Below are 24,016 nucleotides of genomic sequence, written 5' to 3' on the forward strand. Positions count from 1 at the left end.
ATCATATTTACAATTTAATGAAAAGAGAAATCCATAGATTCAATTCAAAAGGAATAATCGGTATGTGCTCGATATACTTCAATTTTAATCAAATATACATTGGTCGTTTTAGATAGTAAACTCTAGATTGTCCTCTCGGAATAATTTTCCCTTGTTTTCTTTCTTCATCGTTTACATATCTCATAAAATAATCGGATATCCATTTGCTGTCTCGTTTGCTTTGATATATAATATGCATTCTAATACATATAGGCCTAAGAGAAAAACAATCGAATATCAAAATGTAGCCTTTGTATAATGTAATATCATCATGCATCTTTATGCGTCTTTCATCTGTTATGGTGATTCTTGATTAAAGTCTAAAACAAAATATTTATTCTACAGTCAGCATATCAAAATATAAAATATTTTTCTATATTTTGATATTAGATAGTTGGTAATAATCGATACCTATACCATTCCCATTTAAGTCTATAATGGTCCCGTAACATTTAGATTAGCGATTGATCGCATGCTTGGTATTCATGATTAATTGTACATTGTAGTCAATTCAATCAATCGTAGAGATATTCATCTAAGATGGTTGTTAAGGTTCGTGCGACAGGCCCAAGAAGTGCATTTCAAAACACGACGCCCATTTGCTCTTTTTTATGTTGAACTAACTAGGCGAGATAACACGAAGAATAGCGATTAATCGTTAAATGAAACAGCCAATCAGGATCGTCGTTGCATGCGTATTTTGCTCACTTGACTGAATAGGAACCAATCAGAATTGTTCTTTCAAATAATGTGTTACTGGCTCCTGATGTCACTGGTTATACATTCAAAATAAATTCATCTAATAGCTACGCATAGTCACTAATAGTGATGCATTCATGGCGTCAGGAAACATGTTTTATAAAATAATAGAAACCTTATGCCGAAATTATAAAGCTATAAATTTTGTAATCAATTTCCTTTTAAAATACTCTTTCCCCGTGGATAAACTGAGTCGTTCTAAACATAGGTCATAACTATACGCAAGAGAATGTCAGAGACCAACCCCTGAGAGTGCAGTAACTCGATAACATGCATTTATAATATATAAATCGTGATATTTACACAAGAAAAAATAATTTATACATCAAATTCAAAGTACAATTACATGTTCTTAAAAGAAAATTACCACAAATCGACCTGGAGTTGCCCCTCTACGTTCAAGGTGATAACCAGGTCTTTCGAATTATTGCATAAAAGATTGGGTTGCTTTTTTTGCACGTTTCTTTTTTTCAGGCTGCTTTCATGATCTTAAACTTGCAATCAAAAAGAAACCGAACTTTTCGGACTTGTACTAATAAAAATACATAATGGCTAGTTGTTTGGATTTTTCTTTTTTGCCAGATCAATGTTTACAATCTTCTATTTTCACTTAATTACAATATGTAATTTCGAAAAAAAGGTGGTTTGGATTTTTTACACCGATGTGTTATCGTAACGAGCAAAATGGGGATAGAGATTGCTGGAATGTTCTTGAAAAAGCAAATAAATGGTGTCAATTTGGGGGATCTGAAGCGATCATGGTTACATATATATACTTGAATGTAAACAGAGAAAATCTGGCACTGAACACTTGAGTATATGGTATATGAGTCGAATAGCAACTGAACGTTTGAGTTAATCTAGAATTAAAGATAGTGGAATCTATCTTTTTGAATTTTCTCTAAATAATTCTTAGAAAGACTCTACACATTAATATAACGATAATGGACGATTTGTAATTATACTTTACACCGTATACAATACATTCCTATATGCAATATTATGTATATAATAATTGAGATAAAGTTTTTATTTATACGAGCATATATTGGAAAATGAATACAAATTATATATTCACATCTCCACCTGTTCACTAATTTATACGAAACCATGGTAATTAAGACTATCCATATCACATTAAGTGATTCTATCATTGGATGAAGATATCACATGGTCAGTAATATACCTGTAATACTGAATATCGACACGTGTTAAAGTAGATTTTGTGGAAGGATGAAAGCACGTCGGTTTCCATACAACATGGTGCGATATAAAGTGGATTACAGTGATACCTTGATGAAATATAACTTCTCGTAGCAGGCAAAGGCGAGCATGTCTGGGGAGAGGGAAACCAAGTAACACCACCCATCTTGGCATGTCATATTAAGTGCATTGAACTCAACTCTTTCCTTCAGGTTCAGACCATCAAGATCATAGAGCCTGATCACGATGCTACTATTCTCCCAATCAACACTCGCTACATACACCCTGTCCTGCTCATCCACGGCAGCATACAGGTAGACACACTCTGGAGCTTGTAGAGACTCACCAGCATTCCCATCCCTGTCATAGACAATCAGGGTACTAATGGATAATTCGTTTTTCATACCCGTTCAGCGTACAGCGAAAACGGAAAATCAGTACGTGGTTCGGTCTTTGAAAACAAAAAACGAAATCACAGCGTGAAAACCCGTGCTGTGATTTCGTTTTTGTTGATCAAAAACAGAATATTGAAATCAGAAATGTTTTGGGCTCTCTCTGATTTCTCATTTTATATTTGTGTTTTTATGTATCAAAAACAAAACCAGAACACGATTTTCGCTCTGTGACTTGTGTTTTCATGCATCAAAAACAAAATCAGAACACGCTCTCCGCTCCGTGATTCCGTTTGTAAAAACGAAAACAGCGAAGACGAGATCAGAGACTCCCTTTTCCAGTCCCTGCAACGTGATTTCGTTTTTCGTACAACCTACAGGCATATTAAAGAGCGCCCTCCAGGAGGTGAGGCAAGTTTCAATGGAGGTTTTAATGAACTGTACCGTGCACATATTGTGTTGAAGCCAGTTTAAAAGGAGGTGAGGCAAGTTTCAATGGAGGTGAGGCAAGTTTCAATGGAGGTTTTTATAACTGTACTCTAAATTATGTTGAAGCCAATTTAAATGGAGGTGAGGCAGGTTTCAATGGAGCTCAGTTTTTTAAAAAGAATAAACTGTACCACACATTATGGTGAAGCCAGTTTGAAAGGAGGTGAGGCAAGTTTCAATGGAGGTTTTTTAAAAAGAATAAACTGTACCACACATTATGGTGAAGCCAGTTTAAAAGGAGGTGAGGCAAGTTTCAATGGAGGTTTTTTAAAAGAATAAACTGTACACATTAAGGTCAAGCCAGTTTAAATAAGGCAAGTTTCAATGGATCAAGGTTTTTTAAAAGGAATAAACTGTACCACACATTATGGTGAAGCCAGTTTAAAAGGAGGTGAGGCAAGTTTCAATGGAGGGTTTTTTTTCGAAAGAATAAACTGTACCACACATGGTGAATCCAGTTTAAATGGAGGTGAGGCAAGTTTCAATGGAGGTTTTTTAAAAGGAATAAACTGTACCACACATGGTGCAGACAGTTTAAAAGGAGGTGAGGCAAGTTTAATGAATGTTTTTATAACTGTACTCTAAATTATGGTGAAGCCAATTTGAATGGAGGTGAGGCAAGTTCCAATGGAGGTTTTTTAAAAAGAATAAACTGTACCATACATGGTAAAGCCAGTTTGAAAGGTGAGGCCAGTTTGAAAGGAGGTGAGGCAAGTTTCAATGGAGGTTTTTTTAAAAGAATAAACTGTACCACACATGGTGAAGCCACTTTAAAAGGAGGTGAGGCAAGTTTCAATGGAGTTTTTTATAACTGTACTACAAATGATGGTGAAGCCAATTGAAAAGGAGGTGAGGAAAGTTTCAATGTAGGTTTCTTAAAAGGAATAAACTGACCACACATTATGGTGCAGACAGTTTAAAAGGAGGTGAAGCAAGTTTCAATGGAGTCTCCACTTCCTTCACCGTGATTTCGTTTTTTGTATGAGCTATACGTACAGGCATATTAAAGAGCACCCTCTACGATAATTATACACGTGAACGCAGCGCCTGCATCGAGTCAGTACATACAGTGCAGGCATTTTTTGATACTACCACGTGCGTGATCGTGAATCAAGAAGTTGACGAGAAGCTACAAGATGGCCTTTTCAAGTGTGTCCATTGAAACTTGCCTCACCTCCTTTTAAACTGGCTTCACCATAATTTAGAGTACAGTTACAAAACCTCCATTGAAAATTGCCTCACCTCCTTTCAAACTGGCTTCACCATAATGTGTGGTATAGTTTATTCTTTTGAAAAAAACCTCCATTGAAACTTGCCTCACCTCCTTTTAAAGTGGCTTCACCATAATGTGTGGTACAGTTTATTCTTTTTAAAAAATTGAGCTCCATTGAAACCTGCCTCACCTCCATTTAAATTGGCTTCAACATAATTTAGAGTACAGTTATAAAAACCTCCATTGAAACTTGCCTCACCTCCTTTCAAACTGGCTTCACCATAATGTGTGGTACAGTTTATTCTTTAAAAAAAAACCTCCATTGAAACTTGCCTCACCTCCATTTAAACTGGCTTCACCATAATGTGTAGTACAGTTTATTCGAAAAAACCTCCATTGAAACCTGCCTCACCTCCTTTCAAACTGGCTTCACCATAATGTGTGGTACAGTTTATTCGAAAAAACCTCCATTGAAACCTGCCTCACCTCCTTTCAAACTGGCTTCACCATAATGTGTGGTACAGTTTATTCGAAAAAACCTCCATTGAAACCTGCCTCACCTCCTTTCAAACTGGCTTCACCATAATGTGTGGTACAGTTTATTCTTTTAAAAAAAACCTCCATTGAAACTTGCCTCACCTCCATTTAAACTGGCTTCACCATAATGTACGTGTAGTACAGTTTATTCGAAAAAACCTCCATTGAAACCTGCCTCACCTCCTTTCAAATTGGCTTCACCATAATGTTTGGTACAGTTTATTCTTAAATAAAAAACCTCCATTGAAACTTGCCTCACCTCCTTTCAAACTGGCTTCACCATATAATGTGTGGTACATGTAGTTTATTCTTTAATTTTAAAAAAACCTCCATTGAAACTTGCCTCACCTCCATTCAAATTGGCTTCACCATAATTTAGAGTACGTTATAAAAACCTCCATTGAAACTTGCCTCGCCTCCATTTAAACTGGTGCCGCTTCACCATAATGTACGTGTAGTACAGTTTATTCGAAAAAAACCTCCATTGAAACCTGCCTCACCTCCATTTAAATTGGCTTTACCGTAATTTAGAGTACAGTTATAAAAACCTCCATTGAAACTTGCCTCACCTCCTTTTAAACTGGCTTCACCATAATGTGTGGTACAGTTTATTCTTTTTAAAAAACTGAGCTCCATTGAAACCTGCCTCACCTCCATTTAAATTGGCTTCAACATAATTTAGAGTACAGTTATAAAAACCTCCATTGAAACTTGCCTCACCTCCTCTTAAACTGGCTTCAACATAATATGTGTGGTACGTACAGTTTATCAAAACCACCATTGAAACTTGCCTCACCTCCTGGAGGGCGCTCTTTAATATGCCTGTAGGTTGTACGAAAAACGAAATCACGTTGCAGGGACTGGAAAAGGGAGTCTCTGATCTCGTCTTCGCTGTTTTCGTTTTTACAAACGGAATCACGGAGCGGAGAGCGTGTTCTGGTTTTGTTTTTGATACATAAAAACACAAATATAAAATGAGAAATCAGAGAGAGCCCAAAACAGTTCTGATTTCAATATTCTGTTTTTGATCAACAAAAACGAAATCACAGCACGGGTTTTCACGCTGTGATTTCGTTTTTTGTTTTCAAAGACCGAACCACGTACTGATTTTCCGTTTTCGCTGTACGCTGAACGGGTATGAAAAACGAATTATCCATTAGTACCCTGATTATGGACCGTCACCACACATGGATCGGCAAAACATGAACTCGTGACGATCAAACCCGACCCGGTGATAAATGCCTGCTCCGTATCGTGCTTTGTTTGAACAGTGTGTTTAAGAGTGGATCCTGTCGGGTCATAGATATAGATTTGTTTTCCATTGTTAGTAATGATGATTTCATCTGTAGGACTTCTGTTAACTCTCAGAACATATCGATTGTCTCTCACGTGGATTGCTGCTTTCCTAGAGCCAAGGCGAGAGTAGATGTGGGCTTTTGTACCAGTCGACACGCATAACGCCCCGTCCCGTTGCAAAACCAGTTCATAACATTTCATGTCATTTAAGGCTAATATGTTACTATACTGCTGCTTACCACCATTTGAATCAATGATATCAATACCTCGTGCACTCCTCCCATACCCGATAGCGACAGTGCTATTGGAGTACCGTGCCATACCGCGCATCCCTCCCCGTAGATCAACACACTGAATGACTTTCATCTTGGGATCTGATCCTGAGATGCTCCCGATGTCAAGACGAGTATCATCTGCTGGTTTGAACCTCTTCTCCTGTGCTTTCTTCTTAATAGCTTCCGCAGAAGTGTGATCAGTAACCTCCTTCAGCATAGCATCCAGCTCCTCACAGAGCAAGATATGAGCAGATAAAGTGTCTGTCTCAAGATGACCTAGTCTGTCATTATCTACCAAAGTACTTGAACTATAAATACTCTTGATCCTCTGTCGATCTTTTGACTTCAAGACGTCGAGGTCGTCATCAAAACTATGCTTTAAGGCATTTATTTGCTCGGTGAGATTTCGAAGATTTTCTTCCAGCTCCTTGGCCTTGATGCTGTAGGCTTGCCTGACATCATCTAGTAGTGTCTGCACTGCAGTGTGTACCTCATGACGTTGTATTTCTATGTTCTGAATGTTCTTCTCCAGCTCTGCTTTCTTGTCAGCACATCGCTGAGCAAGGTCTGTCACCTACGTATAGAACGTGATAAAAACAGTGAGTTAGATCTGGAAATATTCCATAATGGATAAAAATAACAAATTATATAGGTAACAAAAGTTTAATCACACAGAATTAACATACAATATTCAAAATCAAAGGATTATCTGGAATATAAATTACTTGGATTTGAACAATATAGACAAAGGCAGCAGGGATCTGTTGTTTGGACGAAAATTGGACTGGATACTGTCAGATTTTGGATATAGTTTATGATACGTCTTTGCATTTTTGAAAATGGCGGCTTATAACACGGAAGCCAATGGCAGGCAATCATACGCAGCGGCAACAGGGATCAAAGACAAACACATCATTACTGGTAAGCCAGTTTTCTTTAAACATCGGGATGTACCCCATGTTATGGAAAAGGACTTGGAAAGTCAAGAAGTATACAAGGCCCTACTAAAATCTGTGCCTACATCTCATATCATGGGCATACAGAAAGTTGGTGGGTTATGGAGGCTATACATTACACATCAGGACTATAGAATTGCACTGATAGCAAGTGGTTTGAACATTCGTAATGCATGCATAGCAGTATATGATTCTAACCCATTTCTAGCGGGTGGATACGAGAACCTTCTTAGACTAACTGTGAAAGACATTCCTTTGTCTGTAGACAACTCAGTGATTGTAGATGAACTTGAGAAACGAAAATACAAGGTGTCGGGCAAGGTTACGTTCCCAAAGTTGAGGGTAGATGGCCAACTAACAAACTGCCTAACAGGCGACAGAGTCATCTATATAGAAAAACCAGCACAACCTGTTCCGAGAATCTTGTCTTTCGGAAATTTTCGTGGAAAGGTCTTTCATGCAAACCAAGTCATCAAAGATCAAATCATATGTTCAAACTGCCTTAATAAGGGACATCATCGTTCAACATGCACAAACCAGATTGTATGTCGGATGTGCAAGAGGGAAGGGCACTTACAACGAGATTGTCCGAACCCCGGATTAACAAGCGAAGAAGGCCGAGAGGAGCCGATCGGTAAGCAGGGAACCTTAGATACTCGGGAGCGAAGTCAGAACGACAAAAGGGAGCCGATGCGAACCGTCGTCAAGACAACCAGCCACATAGCTGACAACCAGGCTGGAGTTGAGCTGCCGAAACGGACCGCTACCAAGACAACGAGACGAACAGCTGACAACCAAGAGGCTACCGAATTACAGACCCTTTCACAAGATGAAACGTCGGGCAACACACAGTCAAAGATTACCCAATTCATTCGTAGCGAGCGTCTTAAACAAGCAGACCGGGATCGAGGTCACACGGAAACCAGCGCTGACGAATCGAGTGATGGTGATAGTCTAGAAGTCGAGACGGATGATTGTCCAGAATCGGAAGTATCGATAGAGTCACCCGAGTTGCCGAAGACCAGATCTCAACTCGAAGCGAAGAAACCAGCTAAGAAAAGAAAACTAAAGGAGAAGAAATCAAAGAAAAAGTGAGGAAAAATCTTATTGGTGTCTCACCGTAATTTTCTTACATCATGTCAACGTGTCATATTTTAAGCGTTAATGTGAGCGGATTGCGCAATAAAACCAAGCGCAACATCTTCTTCAAATGGTGTCAAAACCAAAAAGCTGACCTCATTTTAGCCCAAGAAACGTATTGGTCGACGGAGATCGAACCAGTGATTAATAGTGAATGGAAAGGCAAAGTTTTTTATTCGCATGGAAGCAATCGTGCAAGAGGTGTCGCAGTTATAGCAAAGGAAAATATAAAAATCAACATTACTAGAGACAGTAGCTGTGTAGATAACACTGGAAGACTATTAGTGATAAGATTCACGAAGAACTCTGTTAATTATTGTCTGATTAATTTGTACGCCCCAACGGAGAAAAAGAACAAAGATTCATTTTTTAGGAAACTACGAAAAACAATAGATCATATCCAAAAGAAGACAAAGATTGTTATCTAATTATTGGAGGCGACTGGAATTCTGTATTAGACCAAGTTAAAGATACAAAAGGGTCAAGAAGTTTTTACTATAAAACTCCACACAATATTAAAATTTTGCTGAAAGATAAAGGGTTCGTAGATGTCTGGAGAAAATTTAACAAAGATGTAAAACAATTCACTTGGAGAAATATGAACATGGATATTGCATCCAGATTAGACTATTGGATAATAAGTAAGGACATGTTGGGGAAAGTTGTCTCTACAGACATTAGACCCGTCGTTAAGGGAGATCATAATGCAATTTCTTTGAAATTAAGATTGAGTGATATAATTAAAGGTCCAGGATATTGGAAACTAAATACTTCCTACCTTAGTGACAATAACTTTAAGACGGGAATTAGAAATGTTATATCAAAATGTCTCAGTGATAATGAAAATACCTCTATGATGAAACTAGAGATTCTGAAGATTAAATGTAGAGAATTTGCTCAGAAATTTAGCAAACGTAAAAAAGAACTTTTGGAAATTGAGTTAGCCAAATATGAATGTGATTTAGACAGTAGAAATAATGATATATCAAAAGAAAAATACCTTCAAGTTAAAGAAAAGTTAGAGAAGTTATACATAAATGAGTGTAAAGGGGCCGCAGTAAGGTCACGGATCAGATGGACGGAAGAAGGGGAAAAAACACAAACTATTTTTTATCCCTTGAGAAAAAAAATGGGGAAAATAAGCTTATTACTCAACTAAGAGTGAATGGGAAGAGACATGTAGTTACTAAGCAACAACATGTCTTAAGAGAAGTTAAACTGTATTATGAAGATCTGTATAAGAGAAATCATATTAATCTAGATCATATGAATGAATATGACTGTGTTCTCACAAGATGTGAAAAGGCTTAGTCAAGAAGAAAGAAATAAATGTGAAGGCTTAATGAATATGGCAGAATGCAAAAAGGCTGTTTTCTCTATGAAGAGGAATAAGGCGCCAGGTATGGACGGCCTGCCCATTGAATTTTATCAAGCTTTCTGGGAAGAAATAGGCGAGTTGTTAATTAATGCATTCAATGAATTTTTCAGTAATGGACAGATGTCGCCTTCACAACGAAAAGGTCTCATAACTTTGATTTATAAAAAAGGAAACAGTGACGATTTAAAGAACTGGAGACCAGTAACACTACTCAATTGTGACTATAAAATAATTTCAACAGTTCTAGCATTAAGATTACAAAAGATTTTAACAAGTATTATTATGGAAACACAAGTAGGGTATATTAAAGGACGATTAGGAGGTTTTAATGTAAGAATTGTTAAAGATATGATAGATTACATGCATGAAAAAAATGTTGAAGGTGCGGTCATGATGGTTGATTTCACCAAAGCATTTGATTGTATCGATATATCTTTTATAATGAAATGCTTAGACAAGTTGAATTTTGGCAATGAATTTCGCAATTGGATCTGTGTCCTTTACAATCAAATAGTAAGTTCAGTAATTGTAAATGGCAGGATAACAGAAGAGTTTCAAGTGCAAAGAGGAATAAGGCAAGGCTGTCCTCTTTCGGCACTTCTGTTTGTGATTGCAGCTGAATTCTTTGCAAACAAAATACGCAAAATGATACTATAAGAGGTGTTTGTTTTGATGAAATCAATGGTCACTTTGAGTTAAAGGTATTACAGTATGCAGATGATACTACCTTTTTTGTTGGAGATGATAGCTCATTAGAAATTATTCTAACTGAATTGGAAGATTTTGGTAGTGTAGCCGGTCCTAAAATTAACAAAGAAAAAACTGCACTCTTATGGATAGGTAAGGAAAAGAATCGATGGGTAATACAAGACCTTGACCTGACATGGGCAGAAAACCCGGTAAAATATTTGGGCTTTTTTATCTCTAATAATGAGCAAATTGCTAACAGTGCAGATTGGGAAAATAAGTTAGAGAAAATGCAACGTCTTCTAGATAATTGGCGTAAAAGAAACTTGACATTATACGGTAGAGTGACAATTGTTAAATGCCTGGCACTCAGCCAATAGTCCATTTGCTTATGTTTAATTCTGTTCCATCAATAATTATCAAGAAACTAAATAGAATGTTTTTCAAATTTCTTTGGAACTCACGAATGGAAAAGGTTAGAAGATGTGATGTTATCAAAGATTACTCACAAGGTGGTTTGAAAATGGTTGATGTAGAAAAGAAAGTAGTCAGTTTCAGATTAAGGTGGTTAGGAAGGTTAACAAATGAGGTAAATTATATGTGGAAAACACTTGGAAATTATTGGTTTGAGCGTTTTGGAACTCTTAATCTAATCTTGAATAGCGACCTTCGGGTTCATAACGTTATCCCATTGTTTGATAAGAAAATACCTCCATTTTATGTTGAAATAATTCGGGCTTGGAGTCTGATTGATAAAGAAATATTATTCAGAAAAGAACACAAGGTTGAAAATATTTTATGGTTCAATTATTATATTGTTTTTAATAAATCACCACTATTTTTCAAGGAATGGTACAATAGCGGAATAATATACTTGGAAGACATTTTGAATGTTGATGGAGGCTTTAAAGATGTATCCGAAATTTCATCAATGTTGAAATTTAAGAATAGTAAAAGATCTGTCATTTTTTATTATTCAAAATTGAGGCAAGCTATACCAAAAATTTGGCTCTCAAAATCTTTTATTAAGAACCTACAAAAATCTGCGCATCTTGATATACCCAGACTAAAAATAGGTAACTCAGTAAAATGTCTGGACCATGTACCTTCAAGATACTTTTACAATTATATTATACGTCTTGAAGGGTCAAATTCACGTTGTTGTTTCTTTTGGGAAAATATTTCGAAAATGAGTATAGGCTGGAATATTTGTTTCGAGAGAAACTTGTTAACAGTAAAAGAAAACAAACTTAGATCATTTAATTTCAAAATACTGTACAATATATTGCCTGTGAAAAGAAATTTATGTAAATGGCGCATAAGCGAAGATGCTTATTGTAATAGTTGCCATGTAGAAGAAGACATAACACACGCTTTGATTACTTGTAAATTGAATCAAAATTTTTGGTCTTATATAATTTGGTTGATCAAAAAAGTCTTCAATAAACACGTTGTTATCGATGTCGATCTTTTGATAAAAAATAACGAGCACAAAGAATTAGATGATATCATTAATATAGACTTTTGGACTGTATATAAATCAATTTTGTTACGTAATTACAGGAAAGTAGACAATAGACCATCAAATCTAACGTTTTTATTTAAATCAGAATTGCGGAGAAGGCTAGAAATGAACAAAAATTGTACTGGTAAATCTCTGTATCGTCTTCCGTATGTATTATTTGATTACGTTTAATGTATTTTGATGTAAATGTGAAATGTATATACAGATGATTAAATAAATGCTATTGAAAGAAAAAAACACATACAATATTCTGAATAAGCTTGAAGAGAGACAACGTATAATTACAAAATTGTATGGCATATTTAAATACTAACGGTAATAATCATCGATGTAATTCAACATAAAGAGTATAGAACTGGAGTAAATGCAACAACATTTTACATACTGATGGTGGAATTACAAATTATTATTTATCATTGTCAATCTGTATTCGGTTACACCATCTATTACTGTTGTCATTCTATTAATCAATGTTCATGTCTATGATTATAAGTATTATTATTCTTTTTACTATAATTATCATTATCATTAATATTTCATTGTCATTAATATTATTTTTTTCAATCTTTAAAGTCCAGTTACTGTTCTTAATATCCTATATATCTTAATATTGTGATAATCATGATGATTATTATCATCATGATAATCATACAATCATTAAAATACCTGGTATGATCTTTGGTGTTTTTTGTTATTAATAATTTATTTTCATCATCGACATCAATGATCACCCTAATATGTTGGGCAACATACTGTCCACTGCGTTGGGTAAAGTTTGTTTGTAAAGAAATATATACATGCTTATATATTCTGGGCAATCATTATCTAATTGAGCAAATTTATTACCGAATTATTAGTTCTTATTACCCAATTTGGACAGATTTTAACTAATAGTAGTATGGATAGTATGTTACTCAGTGATGGTTAAAAATTTGGCCTTTTTTGACCAACCCTTTTAAGAGGATACGCTTTCAAAAATTAATGTTGCCTACATTTTTTCACAACTGTTTAACCTCACATTACTTGTTTAAATATTTTCTAGTGTTTAAACTTTTATACAGCTAAGTTTGATTAATGATATTTGATTCTCAAAAAAAAATGTCTGGTTGTTTAAACTTCTTAACAACTACTGTAAGGTTCAAATAGTGAACAGTGTTATATAGATTTTTATACAGCGTTTTTACTGTGGTAATATTGAATAAATTTACCTTCCGTCGCAACTCCTGCTCAAAGTCAACCTGGTTCTTGATTTTGTGATTAAGATGATCAACGAGTACACATTTTTGACAGACATGGACCTTACAAACCTCACAAAACATATCGTTGTTCTCTTGTTTGTGGATGGAACACTTCTCGAATAAATGACCAATGCTGACCTTCCCTTCGATGACATCATCCATGGATACAATCTCATGACCTTCGAAGACGACTGTAAGATGTTGATGACAATGTAAGCACTCATTACACATGTAATAATTACATGTTCTGCAGAATGATACAGCGTCTCTCTGAGATTTGCAAGCGGTGCATTTCTGGCACATCTCAAGGACAGCATTCATCCCTCCGCACTTGGCGTGGTAATCGTCTACGCGTCCGTTGATGGAGTCATTGAGGCGGAGATCATCGACACGGTTGGCGTACAACTTGGTTATCTCCCTGCAGAGAGGACAGACCATGTGATCAAGGTCCTGATGGGTTAGATCGTATTTCTTGAGGCATCGCCTACAAAATGTGTGTCCACATGAAGTCAGGATTGTCGCCTCGACAAATATATCAAGACATAATGGACATATCAGGTTCAGTGAAGAGCTTGAAACTTTGTCTGATTCACACTTCTCAGCCATCGCTAAATCAATTTACGAACATGAGATTTAAATTCCGTCAAATAACATACAAGTCAAGTTAGTACTAACGTATTGAAACGCCAGGTTCGCATTACAACACAATGATCACTTCATGTTATTGCTAATGTGTAGTTCAATACAAATTCAAATCAACTACAAGAGTAAAAAAAACACACCCGTTTCGAACTTCCTGTAAATAGTACCGGGTATTCCCAGCTACCTTTGAACCTGACCAACTCATCAAAAGAAGAGGAAGCAACTTTAACTGAAGGGATAAGGGTTTACTAGGATGTCTGAAAATTGAATTGATGATAAGCGCCAGAATTTTATTTTGTAAAACCTTTAGTTTGTCAATGTAAGTCTCAAAAGTATAATCGTCCCATACAACATTACAGTAAGTCAGATGGGGAAGCACAAAGCTGATATGTATGTAAAGTTTCTAGAAAAGCCTCAGACAAAACACATCTTAATCTACATATAGCACCTACACCTCGAGAAACCTTTGTACACACTGACTCTATATGGGGTTTCTAATTCAAATGTTCATCGATAATTACTCCTAGAAATCGAACATGCTCACTACGAGCAACACTGTGGCCCCCAACATTAAGAACAGTTTCTGGAATAATTTTGCCTCTAGAACCAAAAATTAATACTTGGGAAGCACTTCTCATCTCATGGACAGAAGTAACTCCTCTCTGAATCCGTAGCCCTCTGGAGATGTTGTACCGCATTCCTTGCTCGTGTCCACCGCTGTACTCCCCATCTAATTGACAGCACGTTCGAATTTGTAATGGTGTAGATACCCCCACATCCAAACTTGTCACCGACCCAGACGTATACCCAGACATCTGGTGTTTTTCATCGTGGATACCAAGACATCACTCAGTCCGACTCCAGTGTGATCTATGGCTCCGAAGCAGTCAACTTACGTAAATGTGATTACTGGTCTGCCCCCCCCCCCTGTTAGTGGAAGGGTCATATTTCCTTTCATCTTCTACTGACCCAACTGTTGATGACCTCGACTTGTTAAATGATTTGTCGCCCTCATGCGGCAGATAATTAACGATACGTTGAAACCGGCAAAATTGAATTGTTGATTGCCTTAAATTTGATGAAATCGCTGATATAAAAGGATTTGAGCCAACGAAAGGGCACAGAGGTCAGTATAATATATGATTTAACAATTGCTTTCAATAAAATAAGTGTTGTGTAAAGGATTATAAAGATTAAGAAGGATATATAAACCAAATGATTGCACTATTTGTAGATGACACGTACGCAAATACACAGTGTAATGTACGAGTAGAAATGTCATGCATCTAGGTGTGTTATGAAATGTACAAGATAAAATGCACTGTATATTCCAAGCAATGATGTGAGACGTACAATTATGTGAATGATAGGTTTATTACTGACCACAGATATGAAAGGATTTTGAAGGATGAGTAGATTCAAGACAATTTAGACAAATCCAAAGATGACCTCACAGTGATTGGAACTCAGACTTACATGAAAGGGCATAGGTGGGACAATGTGTTATCATTTTCTTATTGTATCACCCTTAAGGTATTGCTCTAATATGATTCTTCTTTAACGCATGAGGTTTATGACTTGCATGACAAATGAGTATATGGTTATTTCCAAGCATGCAGTGTGTTGGGTTTAATTAGCCAAGATTATAGGGTTGTGATCGATTCATCATATAATAGATATCGCTTATTTGGGTAACTGTTTTGAAGCATGATAGCACAGTTTGAGACTAGATTTATTTGCATGTGCTTATTATTCTTGCAATTTATATCTTTGTCATGCAGTTTTCACGGAGTTGAACGACATGGAAGCAAATAATAATAAACGCTAGACAACTTCAGTTGAGACCTGTGCCTCGTATTCATTTATAGCTCTTGTGGCTCTGCCACAGCTACAGTGAAAACTCTAGCCATGCTGAGGTTCGAATTCTATCGCCGTTAAAGAGTCAGACTGTCTTCGCAATTATCATCAACGGAAGTCATCTGAAAATGTCTACTCATCACGAGGAAAGCTTATCTGAACCTGGAGCAGTCGGAGGTGACAAGCGAATTCGTCAACCTACCAATAAGGGATTACAATGGCAGTTAGAAGTGAAGGAAAAGAAATGGAAAAGCTGCATTACTTCATGGAGAAGATCATCAACGAAATTAAGGGCTCTTCTTACTGATGAAGATGCAGAAGTTAATGCCATAAAATCCCACAGAGATGCTCTGCAGGCAATTACGGATGATGCTATAACAGCTCAAGAAGAATTTTCTACAGCTGCAAAGATGCTTTCTAAAGAGGAAAATAGTGAAGCAAAACTTGATGAGCTAGAGGAAGAACATTCAGTTCTAATGAAACAAACGTACAACAGAGTGAGAGCCACCCAAGGAAGTTTGAGATTGTCTACGTCAAGTTCTTCATCGAAACGTCGATGTCAACAATGGCTTGATCAACAGTTACAACCCAACAATACAGATGACGTTCAAAGTGATAAAGTACGTCAAGAAAACAGGGTTGAAAAGAAAGTCAATGCTGACAAACCAATTCCAAACGAAGATCTCAGACCTAGACAACAACAAACATTTGAGGAGCCTGCAAATCCTGTGCAAGAGCCTCATCAAGACCCAGAATTCCTCACATCATGTCTGATTGACCAGATGCGACTCAATCGACTCCCTATTCCAGAGCCACCAGTCTTTGATGGAAGCCCCCTACAGTATCCGGCTTGGAAGAGAGCTTATGACATGCTCATTGAAAGGAAAGGAATCATGCCAGAAGACAAGTTTTACTACTTGTTGAAATACCTAAAGGGCCGTCCCTTTGAGTTAGTTCAGGGATACTCACTCCTTAGTGACGACCATGCTTACACAATCGCAAGACAGGAATTGGACAAACGTTATGGAGACACGTTTGTCTTGTCCAATGCATTTCGAGACAAGCTAGATGCATGGCCTAAGATAGGTGCAAGGGATTCAGATGGCCTGAGAAGATATGGTGATTTTCTACGTCAGTGTTTTGCTGCATCTCAGGTTGTACATCATTTGAAACACCTAGACGATGAGAGGGAGAACAGAAAGCTATTGTCAAAGCTTCCAGACTGGCTCACGCATAGATGGGGTCGGAAGGTTGTTCAATGGAGAAGAGATACAAACTCATTCCCTCCATTCCCTGTCTTTGTGAACTTTATCGTAGAAGAAGCAGAGGTAGCAAGTGTATCAGTAACGTCTGTTCAGGAAAGGAAGCCTTCGTCTAAAGCTAGGACTCTATCTACTGGCGTACAGAAGAAAGATGAAGGAAACAAGAAGAAACTCGGCTGTCTTTTTTGCAAAGGACAGCACCGTCTGGCAGAGTGTACTTCTTTCGCATCACAGCCTATGGAAGAGAAGCGAAAATTTGTCCACAAATGTAATCTGTGCTTCGGATGTCTTAAGCCTGGTCATAGATCGAAGGAATGTCGCTATAAGAGCACTTGTTCGAGGTGTAAGAAAAGACATCCTACACCACTTCATGATGATAATTGGAGTAGTAAGCGACAATCTAAGGAAGATGACTCTCTACGTGAGGCAGAGGAATCTCATTCATCCCATGCATCAAGCAACAGGAGTAGCTCCCATACTTCAAAAACCTCTTCTATTGTTCCAGTTTGGTTATCCCATACTTCAAAGCCAAAGGAGATGTTGGTATATGCAATGCTTGATACCCAATCTGACACAACGTTTATCCTTCGAAGGACGAAGGAAAAAATGGGAGTTACAGGAACAGAGGTCAACCTACTCCTCTCAACAATGTCCAAGGCTGAGGAAAGAGTTGCAAGCGAGAAAATTAAAGGTCTCAAGGTGAGGGCCTTGAATGGTAATAAGGAGATTATGTTACCACCATCTTATACCCGTGATATCATGCCGGCGAATAGAACTCACATTCCAACGCCTGAAGTCGTCGAGAATCTTACCTATCTGGAGTCCATTAAAGATCACCTATCGCCATTAATGGATTGTGAGATAGCCTTACTTATAGGCTATGATTGTCCTACTGCACTTACTCCTCGAGCTGTCATTCCCCCACCGGTACATGGAGGACCTTTCGCAATGCAGACTGACCTGGGATGGAGTGTCATAGGCATGGTGGATCATGGCTGTAATGATAATGACCCAATAGGTATAAGCCATCGTACCATGGTGAAGGTCCTTCCTGAGGAAGTGCGGCTAGACAGTCATCATACAGAAGTCATGTTCTCATGCCAATCCACAGTTAGAGAGGAGATAGCACCTCATCAAGTCGTCAGGCTCTTAGAAGCAGATTTTGCCCCTGAAAGAGCACAACGTCCTTACTCTCAGAATGATACCAAGTTTCTGAAACTAATGGAGGAGCAGATTCGAGTCACAGACAATGGACACTATGAAACACCCCTTCCTTTCAAAGAAACACATCCTAAGCTGCCAAACAACAGGAATATGGCTTTGAAGAGGTTAGGCAGCTTAAAGAGAAAATTTGAAAAGGACTCTGAGTATCATAAGCTTTATACTCAAAAGATTCAGGCACTGATAGAGAAGGGTTATGCAGAATATGTTCCAAACTCATCTAGGGAAGCTGACACATTTTGGTACATCCCTCACCATGGAGTGCAACAACCCAACAAGCTTCCTGTGGTTTTTGATTGTAGTGCACAATGCAACGGTGAGGCACTGAACCACCATCTGTTGACCGGTCCAGATCTGACAAATAATCTAGTTGGAGTATTATGTAGATTCCGCACTGATTATGTGGCCTTTAGTTGTGACATACAGGAGATGTTCTATCAGTTTCAAGTCAGAAGTGATCACCGTGACTATCTTCGATTCTTATGGTGGAAGGACGGAGACTATCGACAACCTGTATGTGATCTGCGTATGAGAGTACACCTTTTCGGGGCTTCATCATCACCAGGCTGTTCAAACTTCTGCCTCAAGCAGATAGCAACAGATCATGAACAGCAATTTGGAAAAGACGTAAAGGACTTTGTGCATCATGACTTTTACGTTGATGATGGTTTGAAGTCGGTCCCTACAGCTGAGAAGGCAACTGACCTGATCGTGAGGACTAGAGAGTTATGTAAGAAAGGTGGGATACACTTACATAAATTTATCTCCAACTCTCGAAAGGTGATTGAAGATGTGCCTGAAGCAGAAAGAGCCAAGGATCTAACAACTAAAGAATTATTCCACAATGACTTACCAATCCAGAAGGCACTAGGAGTACAGTGGTGTGTGGAATCAGACACATTTCAGTTTCGGCTAACATTTGACCCGAAGCCTTCAACTAGACGTGGAATCTTAGCAACTGTGATGTCGGTGTATGACCCTCTAGGTCTACTAGCTCCAGTTATTCTTCCCGGCAAATTAATTCTTCAAGAATTATGCAAAGATGGTGCTGACTGGGATGATCCCCTGAATGCTGACCTCCAAGCAAGATGGGAAAAATGGAAGAACGACATTGTAAAGGTGGAGAGTCTCTCAATCAAACGATGTTTCAAGCCCAACAACTTTGGTGCAATCCAGAGGGTAGAACTCCATCATTTCTCAGATGCCAGCAGTGTAGGCTATGGTCAGTGCACCTACTTGAGACTGATAAATCAGAAGGGTGATGTACACTGTGCTCTAGTTATTGGAAAGTCCAGAGTTGCTCCTGTGAAGACACCTACGATTCCAAGACTCGAGCTAACTGCGGCTTTGCTCTCAGTCAAAGTAAGCCTGTTTCTTAAAACGGAACTGGGTCTCACAATCGACAAAGAAGTCTTTTGGACGGACAGTAGAGTCGTACTTGGTTAGGTTAAGAATGAGACAAGACGTTTCCATGTATTCGTTGCTAATAGGGTGAAACAAATCAGAGATGCTTCATCACCATCTCAGTGGAAGTATGTAGAAACCAAAGATAACCCAGCTGACAAGGCATCTAGAGGGATCAGAGTTGACCAACGAGAGATGACGAAATGGCTGATTGGCCCAGAGTTCTTGTGGATGGATGACGTCGAAGATGAGAAGAATAAGGATGAAAGCACAATTCTTCCAAACGATCCTGAGGTGAAACGCTCCCATGCTACAACCAAATGTGCAGAGAAATTTGATCTTGAGAGACTCAGACGATTCTCTTCCTGGCATCAAGTCAAGAGGGCAGTAGCCAACTGTCTTCGTCTCAAGCTTTACCTCCAGAGATGCTGTCAGGAAAAGCAAAAGGGTTCAAATAAAGCCAAGATCGCCATTCAACCTCTGTCCACTGAACTGCTTGTCAATGCTGAGAAAGAAATCATACGACACATTCAGAAAGATGCTTTCGAAGAGGAGCTACGGATATTGGGCGGCATAGAAGGAGCTACTCGGAAGGGCAGACGTCTCGTCAAGTCTAAGAGCCGTCTACATCAATTGGATCCCTTCATAGACACTGAAGGAATTCTCAGAGTTGGAGGTAGACTGACAAGGGATGAGGGACCATTCGAGCTTAAGCGCCCTGCCATTCTCCCACAGTCTCATATTATAGAGCTCCTAGTTGCCCATTGCCATGCAGAAATAGCTCACCAGGGAAGAGGAATGACAATCAACCACATCCGAGCTAAGGGATGCTGGATCCTTGGTTGCAGTCACTTTGTGTCCAAGTTTATCTCCAGATGTGTGACCTGCCACAAACTTCGTCAACCAGTCCAAAGTCAGAAGATGGCTGATCTTCCCAAAGATCGGCTTACACCTAGTCCTCCGTTTACTTACTGTGGAGTGGATTGTTTTGGCCCGTGGACTATCAAAGAAGGCAGAAAAGAGTTGAAAAGGTATGGCCTCATCTTTACTTGCATGGCATCAAGAGCAATTCACATAGAAACGCTGAACTCGATGACTACTGATGCCTTCATAAATGGATTACGACGTTTCGTTTCTATACGTGGCCCTATCAGGCAGCTGAGATCAGACAGAGGGACAAACTTTACTGGTGCAGCAACTGAACTCTCAAAAGCATGGAAAGAAATGGACCAAACGAAAGTGGCATCCATTCTGCTTTCAGAGGGCTGTGACTATCTTGATTTCAAGTTCAATTTCCCAGCCTCAAGTCATATGGGAGGGGCATGGGAAAGACAGATTCGTTCAGTACGCACAATACTCGATGCATTACTGCATCGAAATGGTCACCAACTTGATGATGACTCGCTTCGTACCTTGCTCTGTGAAGCAGCTGCTATAGTCAACAGTCGTCCTTTGGCTGTGGAATTCCTCAATGAACCCAACCACCCAGAACCACTTACCCCGAACCACCTACTGACCCAAAAGACGAAGGTTATTCTGCCACCACCTGGGAGGTTTCTTCGTGAAGATGTTTACCTGAAGAAGCGCTGGAGGAGGGTTCAGCACCTATGTAATGAGTTTTGGAGCCGATGGAGAAAAGAGTTCTTGAACCAACTGCAATCACGAAAGAAATGGACTCGTACTCATCGTAATATGAGAGTTGGTGATGTCGTAATCATCAAAGATGATCAGTTACCTCGAAACTTATGGCCACTTGGAAGAATCGTCGAAACGTATGAATCAGAAGACAATCGCGTTCGCAAAGTGAAGGTAGCAGTGGGTGATCGAAAACTAGCAGCATCAGGAAAGCGAACTACTTCAGTGAATTACTTAGATCGTCCGATTCACAAACTAGTTTTGATTCTACCCCAGGACGAACAGGGTTAATTCCCCGCCATGGAGCCATTTTTCATTAACTTTGAACATTTGAAAGAGACAGACTATGTGATCCATAAACTAGAAACACTAATTTGACCAATTTGGGGTCTGAACTCAGAGACTAGACCTCACCTTTGATTTTAACTCATAGACCTATTGAATCTAAATTTGGTCTGAATTGGTAGACTACCTTTGTTTGGTCGAAATCTAAATTTGGTCTGAATTCGTAGACTAATTATTGTTTGTCAAAATCTTTATTGGGTCTGAATTCAAAGAATAGTTGTTTTGTCCAAATCTGAGTTGGGTCTGAATTCAAAGGCAAACATGCTCCACCCATTTCAGGTCTAGTTTTTAAAGACTAATACCTTTTTGTTGGAAATTTATGTCTGGAGCTCAAGACAATTTTTTCTTTTCAAGTTGACATAATTATCAGCAAATAAAGGAATTATGTCAATTTAAATGGTCTGCAGAGAAGACTAACGAGGTGTTGCAAGAAAATATCGCTATCAATCGTAAAGGTCAGTGGCAATTTTACAAGTTATAGAACAATTTTGGCTAATCAAATCAAATTGCATTTTTGATACATAAAAACCGATCAGCAAAAATAACAAATGGGACTTTTGATCGATTTGGAAACTTGAAATTAATTTTTGATCAATTTCTTGCAAAACTCCATAAGACTGGATTATGATATAGCTATTATGACATGAATGTCTCAACGTTCAAATTTGCCTGAATATTGTGTACATTTTTTTTTTTGGTTTACTCTAGGTTCGACTTGTCAAAAGGCTGATGTAGGTCGATACTCAACATCATTACTATAAAAAGAAAAAAAATACTAAAGAGTTATTTTTATTCAAGATTTGTATGCATGGAAAGGTAATTCAAAATTCAATTGGAAATTTGTGAAAATTCCTTTGCCTACTGAATGAGTTTAAATTTCATTATATACATTCGGTAAGTTATGCCAGTTCTCGTCATGACTGAAGATTTATACAGGGCATATTCAGTGAAATCCTTTGCATAAATTTGAAAGATTTTTTTTTTTTAATGGACTTTGTGTGTTTATATTCAGAAAATTCAGTACAATGGTTCAAAGGAAAACAATGCCTATGAGTCATTTGTATTTTCATATGATACCAATTCCATATTCTAAATCAGTATTCAAGATATTCTTAACCAAACTTCAAAAATGGGATTGCACATTTAGTGATATGATGTATCAATTTGCTTAGTAATGCTTATTGTATCATCGTGTATGTAATTATTTTTTTTATAAATGAATCTGATTAATAGTTAATGACTGACAAAATTATTCAGTGAAGGGTAAATTAGTTTTTTTTTTGCTCACTAATTTAAAGGAGCCATGTTGATGACCTCGACTTGTTAAATGATTTGTCGCCCTCATGCGGCAGATAATTAACGATACGTTGAAACCGGCAAAATTGAATTGTTGATTGCCTTAAATTTGATGAAATCGCTGATATAAAAGGATTTGAGCCAACGAAAGGGCACAGAGGTCAGTATAATATATGATTTAACAATTGCTTTCAATAAAATAAGTGTTGTGTAAAGGATTATAAAGATTAAGAAGGATATATAAACCAAATGATTGCACTATTTGTAGATGACACGTACGCAAATACACAGTGTAATGTACGAGTAGAAATGTCATGCATCTAGGTGTGTTATGAAATGTACAAGATAAAATGCACTGTATATTCCAAGCAATGATGTGAGACGTACAATTATGTGAATGATAGGTTTATTACTGACCACAGATATGAAAGGATTTTGAAGGATGAGTAGATTCAAGACAATTTAGACAAATCCAAAGATGACCTCACAGTGATTGGAACTCAGACTTACATGAAAGGGCATAGGTGGGACAATGTGTTATCATTTTCTTATTGTATCACCCTTAAGGTATTGCTCTAATATGATTCTTCTTTAACGCATGAGGTTTATGACTTGCATGACAAATGAGTATATGGTTATTTCCAAGCATGCAGTGTGTTGGGTTTAATTAGCCAAGATTATAGGGTTGTGATCGATTCATCATATAATAGATATCGCTTATTTGGGTAACTGTTTTGAAGCATGATAGCACAGTTTGAGACTAGATTTATTTGCATGTGCTTATTATTCTTGCAATTTATATCTTTGTCATGCAGTTTTCACGGAGTTGAACGACATGGAAGCAAATAATAATAAACGCTAGACAACTTCAGTTGAGACCTGTGCCTCGTATTCATTTATAGCTCTTGTGGCTCTGCCACAGCTACACCAACCCTTATTTCTGATCCTGCTGCTCCTGCGGATCCCATCCAGACTTCTTAAAAGGGTCCTGTCCAATGAGCTCTTGGTGGATATCCTGTCACTGTCTGATGCATCTCCGACTAGGCCCAGCTCGGAGGGACGTCTTCCCCATGTGCCTTAAGGACTGAAGAGGCTTCTTGTTATCTCTAGGTCGAAGAGGTCGACATCTTTCCAGGCCGCCCTCCAGACCCAGCTGGGCGGGACGTTTCCCATATGTGTCAAGAGAACTAGTGAGGCCCTTGTTATCATCCCTACTTCGAAGAGGTC

At 38.1% G+C, this 24,016-nt stretch overlaps 3 protein-coding genes across 3 annotated transcripts; 2 read left to right on the forward strand and 1 right to left on the reverse strand.

Moving 5' to 3' along the window:
* Window positions 1-1,700: 1,700 nt before the first annotated feature.
* LOC121428180 (E3 ubiquitin-protein ligase TRIM71-like) lies at window positions 1,701-13,888 on the reverse strand. Its single transcript, XM_041624784.1, has 3 exons — window positions 13,098-13,888; window positions 5,837-6,777; window positions 1,701-2,409 (listed from the first exon to the last, which is right to left on the reverse strand). The coding sequence occupies exons 1-3, from the start codon at window positions 13,731-13,733 to the stop codon at window positions 2,079-2,081; spliced, it is 1,908 nt and encodes a 635-aa protein (XP_041480718.1). The 5' UTR covers window positions 13,734-13,888; the 3' UTR covers window positions 1,701-2,078.
* An 861-nt stretch (window positions 13,889-14,749) lies between these two features.
* LOC121427629 lies at window positions 14,750-19,826 on the forward strand. Its single transcript, XM_041624131.1, has 2 exons — window positions 14,750-14,895; window positions 15,551-19,826. Exon 2 carries the CDS (start codon window positions 15,755-15,757, stop codon window positions 19,553-19,555), a length of 3,801 nt encoding a protein of 1,266 aa, XP_041480065.1. The 5' UTR covers window positions 14,750-14,895; window positions 15,551-15,754; the 3' UTR covers window positions 19,556-19,826.
* A 402-nt stretch (window positions 19,827-20,228) lies between these two features.
* LOC121427630 lies at window positions 20,229-23,733 on the forward strand. The gene is made up of 2 exons (XM_041624132.1): window positions 20,229-22,949; window positions 23,605-23,733. The coding sequence occupies exon 1, from the start codon at window positions 20,312-20,314 to the stop codon at window positions 21,437-21,439; it is 1,128 nt and encodes a 375-aa protein (XP_041480066.1). The 5' UTR covers window positions 20,229-20,311; the 3' UTR covers window positions 21,440-22,949; window positions 23,605-23,733.
* The last annotated feature ends 283 nt before the right edge of the window (window positions 23,734-24,016 follow it).

The sequence above is a fragment of the Lytechinus variegatus genome, chromosome 14, assembly GCF_018143015.1.
Source record: "Lytechinus variegatus isolate NC3 chromosome 14, Lvar_3.0, whole genome shotgun sequence".
Lineage (NCBI taxonomy): Eukaryota > Metazoa > Echinodermata > Echinoidea > Temnopleuroida > Toxopneustidae > Lytechinus > Lytechinus variegatus.

Bases quoted from the DNA above. Each gene is read 5' to 3' on its own strand.
- LOC121427630 (XM_041624132.1), top strand. From the start codon at position 20,312: ATGACAATCAACCACATCCGAGCTAAGGGATGCTGGATCCTTGGTTGC.
- LOC121428180 (XM_041624784.1), bottom strand. From the start codon at position 13,733: ATGGCTGAGAAGTGTGAATCAGACAAAGTTTCAAGCTCTTCACTGAAC. The intron at 6,778-13,097 runs GTAAATTTATTC...TTCTATACGTAG, and splicing joins AGCAGGAGTTGCGACGGAAG to GTGACAGACCTTGCTCAGCG. The intron at 2,410-5,836 runs ATGTTTTGCCGA...TGTACGCTGAAC, and splicing joins GGTTTGATCGTCACGAGTTC to GGGTATGAAAAACGAATTAT.
- LOC121427629 (XM_041624131.1), top strand. From the start codon at position 15,755: ATGTCTACTCATCACGAGGAAAGCTTATCTGAACCTGGAGCAGTCGGA.